The 15,107-nt window shown below is 41.6% G+C and overlaps 1 protein-coding gene across 4 annotated transcripts in view; it reads right to left on the bottom strand.

The window, feature by feature from the left end:
* Positions 1 to 15,107, bottom strand: part of alpl (alkaline phosphatase, biomineralization associated) — a 165,139-nt gene that overhangs the window by 18,530 nt on the left and 131,502 nt on the right. For all 4 annotated transcript variants that reach the window (XM_067970681.1, XM_067970682.1, XM_067970679.1 and 1 more), the window contains 3 exons: positions 5,278 to 5,418; positions 3,627 to 3,696; positions 1,001 to 1,135 (listed from right to left, as the gene is read on the bottom strand). In XM_067970681.1, coding sequence (XP_067826782.1) covers positions 1,001 to 1,135; positions 3,627 to 3,696; positions 5,278 to 5,418 — 346 coding nt within the window. The remainder of the gene's footprint in view (positions 1 to 1,000; positions 1,136 to 3,626; positions 3,697 to 5,277; positions 5,419 to 15,107) is intronic.

Raw genomic sequence — 15,107 nt, 5'->3', positions numbered from 1 at the left:
TGGGCTATAATTGAGGCATGGAGGAAAGGAGTGAAAAAACTGGGGTTCCTACATCTTGATCGCTAACTAGGAACCACTTGCTGGAAAGAGCAAATGCTTAGCTATTGGTTGAGGGCAGGATCAGGTCAGGTAGGATTGTCTGTCCCTCTCACTCCCCTCCCACAGTAAACAGCCTGCTGACTTTCACTGGCTAGGGTCCCCTGTGATCGATGGCCATCTCTGACTAAGTGTTGAAGTGCAGTTGATGACCGTTGAACTCTACCCCAGCGTCAGTCAGTCCCTTTAAAAGAGAGAGGGGACCTCAGGATCTATTGGCCTTGCAGGGGGTGCAGCGCAGATACACCAGAATGATACTGAGGCTAAAAGTGTTAAATTATGAGGACAGGTTGCATGGACTAGTCTTGTATTCCCTTGAATATAGAAGATTAATGGGTGATCTAATTCAGTTGATCAAAGCAGTTGGTAGGGTAGATGGGGAGAAACTATTTCCTCTGGTGGGAGAGTCCAGAAGAAGGGGGCATAACCTTAAAATTAGAGCTAGGCCATTCAGGGATGATGTCAGGAGGCACTTCTTCACACAAAGGGTAGTGGAAATCTGCAACTCTCTCCCCCAAAAAGTCACGATCTAATTGAATGGTGGAACAGGCTCGAGGGGCTGAATGATCCATTCCTGTTCCTATGGTCCCAGGGGAGAAAAAAATTGTGGACGGAGAATCCATTTTTAATCTTGACAGCAATGTTTGGTAACGCTGTCCACTTCACAGAGGATTCACTGCTCGGGTATTCACAAGTGGGGTTATTTTATAGAACGGCAGTTGTGATTTCTCCACTCCCACTCACTCCTTTCCCCACCCCACGGCCCATATACCTTGCCAGAAACAAAAAGGGAGAGAAACGCAGCTTGGATTTTTCTGATCGGCCTGATTTTAACTCCATTTAAGGTCCAATTCGATCGTAACAAAGGTCAAGGCTCCATCGGGAAGCTACGTTGAACATTTACCTTCCACGAGCAGGAAGAAGCCTTTTGGATTTTTGCTCAGAATCCTGATTGCTACCCCCACCATTTCTTCGAGCGAAGGGTCAGTCGTTTTATTTCTTTCCAGCTCGTACTGAAGGTCACCGTGTTCAAACAGGCCTGGGGACAGAAAGTAGAGCACGGGGTGAGGACAACATGCCAATCCCGGTCATTCAGAAACAGCGCTGGATTAATCTACACTGTTTGCATTATCTACAAACAAAATACTGATTAATATACATTAGAAATCGCTCAAGGAAAGGAGACAGCAACAACGGCCGATGTTATAGCATCACTGTGACAATGTCTGTAGAACTCATGGCCTAGAAATTGCATTGTGCAGCACCCATTACTCGCCACCTCTCCTGACCCCCGATGCTCCCCCTTGCCCCGGCCCCCCTCTCCCTGATCGCCCACGCTCCTGGCCTCCATCCCCCGCTCCCTCCTCCAACGCCCGACCCTGAGATCCCAGGGCCTCCAACCTGATCCTCTCCCCCCGGGGTCGACCCCCGGTCCTGCATTGTCTCCCCCACCCCTCCCGCCGTCCCCATCCACGATCCAAACTCTGGACCCATGTACCTAAGGGATGTTGTGCTGTGCCGACTCCATTACAATGAGGTCCAAGACCAAATATCGAGGGAGCCTTGGACCTCACCATTCTGCTGCAGGGATTGGTCCCGCGAGCCTAAAAATGGGCCCGCCCGAATTTCTTGGCCTACATGCTTATCAGAGAAAAGAGTCCAAGAATCTTGTGAGGGGAATATGACAACCTGTAGATATTGAGACTTAGGGGCAGAAATTCACCATTGTTTCGTCCATTTCTCGGATGTAAAATGAAGGATCGGGGTGGGGGGGGTAATTTTGGGTCGCGATCCCTCATACCCGATCATCCCTAGAAGTGCGCCGGTCGCAAAATTGGAATCCGCCAACTTTTAGGTGTTCAAGGTGCCCGCTTTAAACATTTATTCGACAAATCGGGGTCCTAAAGCCGGTTGCAGGACCTCGATTGTAATTGATGTGGAAATGGTCGGAGCTTGCTCCAGTCCAGTCCTCCCTGGACTGAGACACGCTGATGAATTTAACTTCTTCATCCTACAACAGATATATCTCAAGATGATGGCCACTCAATTCTAACAAAGTATGAAAGGGCCGTTCACTGTTGTAATTAGCAAACATAAGCACCACACAGCACTCAATGGAAACTGTTAAATACACAATCAATCCCAAGGATGACGTCCTTGATAACTCACTCAAGACTCACAAATGATCCAGCCCTTGTCCCCTCAGAACACACCCTGTACTCCACAGCTGAAGCCTCCGCCTGGTCAGAGTCGAGCTCAGGCCCGTCTAATCTTAACTTGGTCGTGGCATCTCTTGACCGACAGACCAGGACCTTTTTAATTAAACCAAATATGCTCTCCAAATAGCAATATAAAAACCACTCAGATCTTTTAAAAGTTGTTTAAACAAAGTAGACCTTTCTCAAAACTAAGACACAGGTTGGTTGGTTTGGTTGGTTGGTAGAAATAATGATCAAAGGGGTTTCTATGGTGACTCACTACATTGAAGCTCCAGAACGCGAGCGACTGAACTGGCCGGATATGATAGTGCAGAGGTTAAGAGGCCTAGACTAATGAGTTCAAATCCCACCATTGCCATTTGAGAATTTCAATTCAATTTAATAAATCTGGAAATAAAAAGCTGGTATCAGTAAAACTGACCATGAAGCTGTCGGATTGTTGTAAAAACCTAACTGGTTCACTAATGTGCTTTAGGGAAGGAAACCTGCCGTCATTACTCAGTCTGGCCTATATGTGACTCCAGTCCCACACCGATGTGATTGACTCTTAACTGCCCTCTGAAGTAGCCTAGCAAGCCACCCAGTTATATCGAACTGCTACAAACACAGACTGTAGTGATTCAAGAAGGTGGCCCACCTCCACCTTCACATGACAACAATGAATGGGCAATAAATGCCAGCCTCGCCAGCGATGCCCACATCCTGAGAATGAATTAAAAGAAAGTTCATGATGCGCTAACTTCAACTGTGTTGCCGGGGAAGGTACTGAGCAGGGCCTCCACCCTGTACTGACTGAAGGTCAGCCCCCAGCTACCTGCAGCAGATCACCAGTAGCATTGTCAGAGGTCCTAACAGTTATCATTGACGGAGCTCCTCCGAAGGCCTAGGGGGTCGAGGCACCACCCAGTGAACCACTGAGACCAGGAAGTACCAGGTTCTATTTCCTGTCTGTGCTGAGTCAGCTGATCTTAGCTGAGACATTACAATTGGCCTCAGTGCCCCTGGGTTTAGGGTGGGGTGGGGTGGGGTGGGGTAAAAAAATAGCCAGGCATCCAGCTCCTGTTGACAATCCAATGGCCCCAACTGGACATGCGATATCCCACACAGTTAAATGACCTAAAACTCACAATTGATGAATGACTATTCAGGCCTGATTCGGTCTTGAAACCATATCCCAGCAAAAGAGGTTTTTTTCAGAAGAGAAAATGGGCAACGAATGAATAAAACGGAAACCACTTTGTGCCAAATAACATCCTAGGACTGGATCGCAGCCAAACCGGAGTACACGGGATAACAATGAAGTCTCCTTACCCATTAAATGGTCCACTTTTGACAGGTCAAGGCTTTTCAACTGTTGCCTGTTCCAGACATAATGAGCATTCTAAGGAAATGAGAGAATCTGTTATTATATTATCCACACAGAAACAGAAAGAATGTTCCAATTACACGGGGGCTGCTTATCAGAGCGATTTGTCATCCTATCCCTTTTCTCAAATCACATCAGTTCAGACCACCAAGGTAGCTTCTGTACATATTCCAACTAATTTCAGAGATAACACAGACATGGTTTACATTGTCTGGGGAGACAGCAACAGCAACGATGCAGGACGTTCCAGAGAATTTCACAGCCAATTTTGAAGTGCAGTCACTGATGTAATGTAGGAAACGCAGCAGCCAATTTGGGCACAGCAAGGCTGGGGTCAGAGGAATGGAGAGCTTGGGGGGTTGTAGGGTAGGGGGAGGTTGCAGAGAGTGGGAAGGGGAAGGCTGTGGAAGGATTTAAACTCTTCAATGAAAATTTTAAATCTGATGGATTGGGAGTCAATGAGGATCAGCGAGGATGGGGGCATGACGGGTAAGTGGGATAGAATACAGGCCCGGAGCTTTGAATGAGCTGATTTATGGAGGGTGGGAGGCCAGGCAAGGAGAACAGATCTGAAATTTGGCAGTTTCTCCGCACAACAGGTCCCTATGGGTGGACACAATGACAACAGCATCAATAATTTGTATTTACAAAGCGCCTTAATGGAGTAAAATGTTCCAATGCTTCACAGGAGCGTCAGCGGGTAAAAATACTGGCACCGAGCCAAAGAAGGAGACATTAGGACAGATGACCAAAAGCTTGGTGAAAGAGGTAGGTTTTAAGGAGGGTCTTAAAGGAGGAGAGAGAGGTAGAGAGGTGGAGAGATTTAGGGAGGGAATTCCAGTGCTTAGGGCCTAGACGGTTGAAGACACGGCCGCCAATGGTGAGATGAAACAAGTGGGGGATGCCACAAGAAGCCAGAGTTGGAGGAGTACAGAGTTTTCGGAGGGTTGTAGGGCTGGAGGAAGTTCCAGAGAGAGGGAGGGGTGAGGCCACGGAGGGATTTGAACACGAAGATGAGAATTGTCAATTCGAGGCTTTAGTGGACTGGGAGCCTTGGTGAGCACAGGGGTGATGGGTGAATGGGACTTAATACAAATTAGGAGACAAACTCCAATCCAAATCCAAAATTCTAATTAATCTCAAAGTCTCTGATTGCATTCAGTTTTGTTTGGTTTTGAAACTTTATGTGTTGGACACAGCAGGACTAAACAAATTAGTGTTTAGTGTGTTTAAAAGAAAAATTGTTTTAGCTCAAATGCAAAATTGCAAAGGGAGATACATTGAAATAGAAATCAAGGGGGAATACGATTTGCCAAAAAGAAGGTAGTGGGAGAAAATGGAGAGTTTTGGAAGTGAGAGAGAAATGCAGATGGAGAGACAGAAGAATAAGAGATGGAGAAAGAGGCTGCATGTTTGCACGAGAGAGGAAAAAGGCAGCAGTACAAATAGGCTCAAAGGTTACCCAGCCCTTGTTAATAAATTCCACTTTAACCGCTCACTAACTGTACAGACAGACAGGTATAAAACTCAATGTTTCAATTAAACAGGTTTTGTCAGGTTTACAAAGTTGTTTAACAGACTGAATTAAAAGCTGACCTTGCCCCTTTTTGTATTTTTCCATTCCTCCACCAGGTTCTTTCCATCGAGCCGAGTACCATTGGCTTTCCAGTCATTTGGATATTCAACATCAGGTGTGTCTCTCGGGAACATGTACTTCCTGCCTCCGCCCATAATCACCTGGTGCAGGAAAGAGGAACGGCTTGAAAACGTGTTACATGTGTGTTTTACTCGCATACAAATAGGCACGCACATGCAAACACATGGACAATTCCACGAGCTGGAAACTCAATGCTAGATTAAGAGTTCCCGAAGTCTTTCAGTCTTTTTCAACATGAAGGAATGATCTTGAGTTCCCTGCCAAGTGCACATAGTTTCAGATAACTTCACATGCACAGATCAGACAGACAAGAATTATTTAGACTTCGTTCAAAAGCTTTCATTCTCCAGCTAATTTTTGCTGTTACAGTCTAGGGACCAGGAGAATGAATGAAGCTTGTTGATGTGAGTCTAACCACCTCCCTTTGACATTCAACAACATTACCATCACTGAATCCCCCACCATCAACATCCTGGGGGGTCAACATTGACCAGAAACTTAACTGGACCAGCCATATAAATACTGTGGCGACAAGAGCAGGTCAGAGGCTGGGTATTCTGCGTCAAGTGACTCACCTCCTGACTCCCCAAAGCCTTTCCACCATCTACAAGGCACAAGTCAGGAGTGTGATGGAATACTCTCCACTTGCCTGGATGAGTGCAGCTCCAACAACACTCAAGAAGCTCGACACCATCCAGGACAAAGCAGCCTGCTTGATTGGCACCCCATCCACCACCCTAAACATTCACTCCCTTCACCACCGGCGCACAGTGGCTGCAGTGTGTACCATCCACAGGATGCACTGCAGCAACTCGCCAAGGCTTCTTCGACAACACCTCCCAAACCCGCGACATCTACCATCTAGAAGGACAAGGGCAGCAGGCACATGGGAACAACAACACCTGCACATTCCCCTCCAAGTCACACACCATCCCGATTTGGAAATATATCGCCGTTCCTTCATTGTCGCTGGGTCAAAATCCTGGAACTCCCCATCTAACAGCACTGTGGGAGAACCTTCACCACACGGACTGCAGCGGTTCAAGAAGGCAGCTCACCACCACCTTCTCAAGGGCAATTAGGGATGGGCAATAAATGCCGGCCTCGCCAGCGACGCCCACATCCCATGAATGAATTTTTTAAAATGTATGACATCCCAGGCAGGCCCTCTACTGAACCTCTCTGCCACTAAATCACCAAAATATCTCATGAACACATTAAAGATATGAATTAAATTCTCTTTTGCAGTCATTATCCAGGCGATCTTTTGGCCGTCAGTCGAGAGCAATATAAAGTAAGTCTCCCTGTACCGCACAATGTCAGCATTTAAAAAGTGATTGAAAGAAATTCAATAAACATCGCGCTGGGAAAGGAACAAGGGGTGTTTTGAAATAGCCAGACATGGTCAAAGATTCGCAATGTTACACTTCTCAATTTGAATGGGAAAATCTGCAGTAGTACACAAAGTCCCGATGTCCCAGTGACTTTCCGATTCGATTGAATCCTTCCTACAATTTTTTCATTTCCTTTGTGTGTGACTTTCTTTCCCTCTTAACTACTTCACCAACTGACTGTAAATAAGTAACGTGCCCAGTGTGAGCTCAGCGAGTCACAACTTCAGAACCAGAAAATGGACGTCGCATTTTGTTGTAGACAGTTGGGTGAGATGGATAAACGACACAGTGGGATGGATAAAGGGCACAGTGGGATGGATAAAGGGCACAGTGGGATGGATAAAGGGCATAGTGGGATGGATAAAGGGCACAGTGAGATGGATAAATGACACAGTGGCATGGATAAAGGGCACAGTGGCATGGATAAAGGGCACAGTGAGATGGATAAATTACACAGTTGAATGGATAAAGGGCACAGTGGGATGGATAAAGGGCACAGTGGGATGGATAAAGGTCACAGTGGGATGGATAAAGGGCACAGTGAGATGGATAAACGACACAGTGGCATGGATAAAGGGCACAGTGAGATGGATAAACGACACAGTTGAATGGATAAAGGGCACAGCGGGATGGATAAAGGGCACAGTGGGATGGATAAACGACACAGTGGCATGGACAAACGGCACAGTAGGATGGATAAAGAGCACAGTGGCACGGATAAAAGGCACAGTGGCACGGATAAAAGGCACAGTGGCATGGATAAAGGGCACAGTGGCACGGATAAAGGGCACAGTGGGCTAGATAAACAATACAGTGGGATGGATAAATGATAAATTGGGATGGATAAACTATTTCTTTCCTTTATTAGCTGAGGCATTGAATATAAGAGCAGGGAGGTTATGCTAGAACTGTATAAAACATTGGTTCTGGTCACCACATTACAGGAAGGATGTGATTGCACTAGAGAGGGTACAGAGGAGATTTACGAGGATGTTGCCAGGATTGGAGAATTTTAGCTATGAGAAAAGATTGGATAGGCTGGGGTTGTTTTCTTTGGAACAAAGGAGGCTGAGGGGAGATTTAATTGAGGTATATAAATTTATGATGGGGCTAGATAGTGTGGATAGGGAGGACCTATTTCCGTTAGCAGAGTGGTCAGTGACCAGGGCGCATAGATTTAAAGTAATTGGTAGAAGGTTTAGAGGGGAGCTGAGGAGAAATTTTTTAACCCAGAGGGTGGTGGGGGTCTGGAACTCACTGACTGAGAGAGTGGTAGAGGCAGAAACTCTCAACTCATTTAAAAAGTACTTGGATGTGCACTTGAAGTGCCGTAACCGACAGGGCTACGGACCAAGAGCTGGAAAGTGGGATTAAGCAGGACAGCTCTTTTTCGGCCAACAGGGACAGGATGAGACAAATGGCCTCCTTCTGTGCCGTCACTTTCTATGATTCTATGATTTTATGATATAGTGGATGGATAAATAATACAGTGGGATGGATAAATGATACAGTGGAATGGATAAATGATACAGTGAAATGGATAAATGAAACAGTGAGATGGATAAATGATACAGTGAGATGGATAAATGAGACAGTGGGATGGATAAATGATACAGTGGGATGGATAAATGATACAGTGGGATGGATAAATGGCACAGTGGGATGGATAAATGATACAATGGGATGGATAAATGAAAAAGTGAGATGGATAAATGAAACAGTGGGATGGATAAATGAAACAGTGAGATGGATAAATGAAACAGTGAGATGGATAAATAATACAGTGGGATGGATAAATGAAACAGTGGGATGGATAAATGAAACAGTGAGATGGATAAATGATACAGTGGGATGGATAAATGATACAGTGTGATGGATAAATGATACAGTGGGATGGATAAATGATACAATGGGATGGATAAATGAAACAGTGTGATGGATAAATGATACAATGGGATGGATAAATGATACAGTGTGATGGATAAATGATACAGTGGGATGGATAAATGATACAATGGGATGGATAAATGATACAGTGAGATGGATAAATGAAACAGTGGGATGGATAAATGAAACAGTGCGATGGATAAATGATACAATGGGATGGATAAATGATACAGTGGGATGGATAAATGATACAATGGGATGGATAAATGATACAGTGTGATGGATAAATGATACAGTGGGATGGATAAATGATACAATGGGATGGATAAATGAAACAGTGAGATGGATAAATGAAACAGTGGGATGGATAAATGAAACAGTGAGATGGATAAATGATACAATGGGATGGATAAATGATACAGTGTGATGGATAAATGATACAATGGGATGGATAAATGATACAGTGTGATGGATAAATGATACAATGGGATGGATAAATGATACAGTGTGATGGATAAATGAAACAGTGGGATGGATAAATGAAACAGTGAGATGGATAAATGATACAATGGGATGGATAAATGAAACAGCGTGATGGATAAATGATACAATGGGATGGATAAATGATACAGTGCGATGGATAAATGAAACAGTGGGATGGATAATTGAAACAGTGGGATTGATAAATAAAACAGTGGGATGGATAAATGAAACAGTGGGATGGATAAATGAAACAGTGGGATGGATAAATGAAAGAGTGGGATGGATAAATGATGCAGTGGGATGGATAAATGATGCAGTGCGATGGATAAATGATACAGTGGGATGGATAAATGAAACAGTGGGATGGATGAATGAAACAGTGGGATGGATGAATGAAACAGTGAGATGGATAAATGAAACAGTGGGATGGATAAATGAAACAGTGAGATGGATAAATGAAACAGTGGGATGGATAAATGAAACAGTGGGATGGATAAATGAAACAGTGGGATGGATGAATGAAACAGTGAGATGGATAAATGAAACAGTGGGATGGATAAATGAAACAGTGGGATGGATAAATGAAACAGTGGGATGGATAAATGAAACAGTGGGATGGATAAATGAAACAGTGGGATGGATAAATGAAACAGTGAGATGGATAAATGAAACAGTGGGATGGATAAATGAAACAGTGAGATGGATAAATGAAACAGTGCGATGGATAAATGAAACAGTGGGATGGATAAATGAAACAGTGGGATGGATAAATGAAACAGTGGGATGGATAAATGAAACAGTGAGATGGATAAATGAAACAGTGAGATGGATATATGGCAGGTCGGATGGATAAATGAAACAGTGGGATGGATAAATGATACAGTGAAATGGATAAATGAAACAGTGGGATGGATAAATGAAACAGTGGGATGGATAAATGAAACAGTGGGATGGATAAATGATGCAGTGGGATGGATAAATGATGCAGTGTGATGGATAAATGAAACAGTGGGATGGATAAATGAAACAGTGTGATGGATAAATGAAACAGTGTGATGGATAAATGAAACAGTGTGATGGATAAATGAAACAGTGGGATGGATAAATGAAACAGTGTGATGGATAAATGAAACAGTGGGATGGATAAATGAAACAGTGGGATGGATAAATGAAATAGTGTGATGGATAAATGAAACGGTGGGATGGATAAATGATACAGTGGGATGGATAAATGAAACAGTGGGATGGATAAATGAAACAGTGGGATGGATAAATGAAACAGTGGGATGGATAAATAATACAGTGGGATGGATAAATTAAACAGTGGGATGGATAAATGATACAGTGGGATGGATAAATGAAACAGTGGGATGGATAAATGAAACAGTGGGATGGATAAATGATACAGTGGGATGGATAAATGAAACAGTGGGATGGATAAATGAAACAGTGGGATGGATAAATGAAACAGTGGGATGGATAAATGAAACAGTGGGATGGATAAATGAAACAGTGGGATGGATAAATGATACAGTGGGATGGATAAATGAAACAGTGGGATGGATAAATGATACAGTGTGATGGATAAATGAAACAGTGGGATGGATAAATGATCAGTGGGATGGATAAATGATACAGTGGGATGGATAAATGAAACAGTGGGATGGATAAATGAAACAGTGGGATGGATAAATAATACAGTGGGATGGATAAATGAAACAGTGGGATGGATAAATGATACAGTGTGATGGATAAATGATACAGTGGGATGGATAAATGATACAGTGGGATGCATAAATAATACAGTGGGATGGAAAAATGAAATAGTGGGATGGATAAATAATACAGTGTGATGGATAAATGATACAGTGGGATGGATAAATGATACAGTGGGATGCATAAATAATACAGTGGGATGGATAAATGATACAGTGTGATGGATAAATGATACAGTGGGATGGATAAATGATACAGTGGGATGCATAAATAATACAGTGGGATGGATAAATGAAACAGTGGGATGGATAAATGAAACAGTGAGATGGATATATGGCAGGTCGGATGGATAAATGATACAGTGGGATGGATAAATGAAACAGTGAAATGGATAAATGAAACAGTGGGATGGATAAATGAAACAGTGGGGTGGATAAATGAAACAGTGGGATGAATAAATGAAACAGTGTGATGGATAAATGAAACAGTGGGATGGATAAATGAAACAGTGTCATGGATAAATGAAACAGTGGGATTGATAAATAATACAGTGTGATGGATAATGAAACAGTGAGATGGATAAATGATACAGTGGGACGGATAAATGAAACAGTGAGATGGATAAATGATACAGTGGGACGGATAAATGAAACAGTGAGATGGATAAATGATACAGTGGGATGGATAAATAATACAGTGTGCTGGATAAATGATACAGTGGGATGGATAAATAATACAGTGGGATGGATAAATGATACAGTGTGATGGATAAATGATACAGTGGGATGGATAAATGATACAGTGAGATGGATCAATGATACAGTGGGATGGATAAATGATACAGTGGGATGGATAAATGATACAGTGAGATGGATAAATAATACAGTGTGATGGATAAATGATACAGTGAGATGGATCAATGATACAGTGTGATGGATAAATGATACAGTGGGATGGATAAATGATACAGTGGGATGGATAAATGATACAGTGGGATGGATAAATGATACAGTGGGATGGATAAATAATACAGTGTGATGGATAAATGATACAGTGGGATGGATAAATGATACAGTGGGATGGATAAATGAAAAAGTGGGATGGATAAATGAAACAGTGGGATGGATAAATGATACAGTGGGATGGATAAATGATACAGTGGGATGGATAAATGATACAGTGGGATGGATAAATAATACAGTGGGATGGATAAATGATACAGTGGGATGGATAAATAATACAGTGGGATGGATAAATGATACAGTGGGGTGGATAAATGATACAGTGGGATGGATAAATGAAACAGTGGGATGGATAAATGAAATAGTGGGATGGATAAATGAAATAGTGAAATGGATAAATAATACAGTGGGATGGATAAATGAAACAGTGGGATGGATAAATGAAATAGTGAAATGGATAAATAATACAGTGGGATGGATAAATGAAACAGTGGGATGGATAAATGAAATAGTGAAATGGATAAATAATACAGTGGGATGGATAAATGAAACAGTGGGATGGATAAATGAAACAGTGAAATGGATAAATAATACAGTGGGATGGATAAATGATACAGTGGGATGGATAAATGAAACAGTGGGATGGATAAATGAAACAGTGGGATGGATAAATGAAATATTGAAATGGATAAATGAAACAGTGGGATGGATAAATGAAACAGTGGGATGGATAAATGAAACAGTGGGATGGATAAATGAAACAGTGAGATGGATAAATGAAACAGTGGGATGGATAAATGAAACAGTGTGATGGATAAATGAAATAGTGAAATGGATAAATAATACAGTGGGATGGATAAATGAAACAGTGGGATGGATAAATGAAACAGTGGGATGGATAAATGAAACAGTGGGATGGATAAATGAAACAGTGAGATGGATAAATGAAACAGTGGGATGGATAAATGATACAGTGTGATGGATAAATGAAACAGTGAGATGGATAAATGAAACAGTGGGATGGATAAATGAAACAGTGGGATGGATAAATGAAACAGTGAGGTGGATAAATGAAACAGTGGGATGGATAAATGAAACAGTGAGATGGATAAATGAAACAGTGGGATGGATAAATGAAACAGTGGGATGGATAAATGAAACAGTGGGATGGATGAATGAAACGGTGGGATGGATAAATGAAACAGTGATATGGATATATGGCAGGTCGGATGGATAAATGATACAGTGTGATGGATAAATGAAACAGTGGGATGGATAAATGAAATTGTGAAATGGATAAATGAAACAGTGGGATGGATCAATGAAACAGTGGGATGGATAAATGAAACAGTGAGATGGATAAAAGAAACAGTGGGATGGATAAAAGAAACAGTGGGATGGATAAAGGAAACAGTGTGATGGATAAATGAAATAGTGAAATGGATAAATAATACAGTGGGATGGATAAATGAAACAGTGGGATGGATAAATGATACAGTGTGATGGATAAATGATACAGTGGGATGGATAAATGATACAGTGGGATGCATAAATAATACAGTCGGATGGATAAAAGAAACGGTGGGATGGATAAATGAAAAAGTGAGATGGATATATGGCAGGTCGGATGGATAAATGATACAGTGGGATGGATAAATGATACAGTGAAATGGATAAATGAAACAGTGGGATGGATAAATGAAACAGTGGGATGGATAAATGAAACAGTGGGATGGATAAATGATACAGTGGGATGGATAAATGAAACAGTGGGATGGATAAATGAAACAGTGTGAAGGATGAATGAAACAGTGGGATGAATAAATGAAACAGTGTGACGGATAAATGAAACAGTGTGATGGATAAATGAAACAGTGTGATGGATAAATGAAACAGTGGGATGGATAAATGAAACAGTGTGATGGATAAATGAAACAGTGGGATTGATAAATAATACAGTGTGATGGATAAATGATGCAGTGGGATGGATAAATGAAACAGTGAGATGGATAAATGATACAGTGGGACGGATAAATGAAACAGTGAGATGGATAAATGATACAGTGGGACGGATAAATAATACAGTGTGATGGATAAATGATACAGTTGGATGGATAAATAATACAGTGAGATGGATAAATAATACAGTGAGATGGATAAATGATACAGTGGGATGGATAAATGATACAGTGAGATGGATAAATAATACAGTGTGATGGATAAATGATACAGTGGGATGGATAAATGATACAGTGAGATGGATAAATAATACAGAGTGATGGATAAATGATACAGTGGGATGGATAAATAAAACAGTGAGATGGATAAATGATACAGTGAGATGGATAAATAATACAGTGTGATGGATAAATGATACAGTGAGATGGATAAATGATACGGTGAGATGGATAAATAATACAGTGGGATGGATAAATGATACAGTGAGATGGATAAATAATACAGTGTGATGGATAAATGATACAGTGGGATGGATAAATGATACAGTGAGATGGATGAATAATACAGTGGGATGGATAAATGATACAGTGGATGGATAAATGAAAAAGTGGGATGGATAAATGAAACAGTGGGATGGATAAATGATACAGTGGGATGGATAAATAATACAGTGAGATGGATAAATGATACAGTGAGATGGATAAATAATGCAGTGGGATGGATAAATAATACAGTGGGACGGATAAATGAAACAGTGGGATGGATAAATAATACAGTGTGATGGATAAATGATACAGTGGGATGGATAAATAATACAGTGAGATGGATAAATGATACAGTGAGATGGATAAATAATACAGTGTGATGGATAAATGATACAGTGAGATGGATAAATAATACAGTGAGATGGATAAATGACACAGTGGGATGGATAAATAATACAGTGTGATGGATAAATGATGCAGTGAGATGGATAAATATACAGTGAGATGGATAAATGATACAGTGAGATGGATAAATGATACAGTGGGATGGATGAATAATTCAGTGGGATGGATAAATGAAACAGTGGGGTGGATAAATGATACAGTGGGATGGATAAATAATACAGTGTGATGGATAAATAATACAGTGTGATGGATAATTGAAACAGTGGGATGGATAAATGATACAGTGGGATGGATAAATAATACAGTGGGATGGATAATTGAAACAGTGGGATGGATAAATGATACAATGGGATGGATAATTGAAACAGTGGGATGGATAATTGAAACAGTGGGATGGATAAATGATACAGTGGGATGGATAATTGAAACAGTGGGATGGATAAATGATACAGTGGGATGGATAAATGAAACAGTGGGA

Source organism: Heptranchias perlo, chromosome 32, assembly GCF_035084215.1.
Source record: "Heptranchias perlo isolate sHepPer1 chromosome 32, sHepPer1.hap1, whole genome shotgun sequence".
Lineage (NCBI taxonomy): Eukaryota > Metazoa > Chordata > Chondrichthyes > Hexanchiformes > Hexanchidae > Heptranchias > Heptranchias perlo.
The sequence above is the reverse complement of the archived record's forward strand: the minus strand, read 5'-3'. Positions and strand labels throughout refer to the sequence as shown.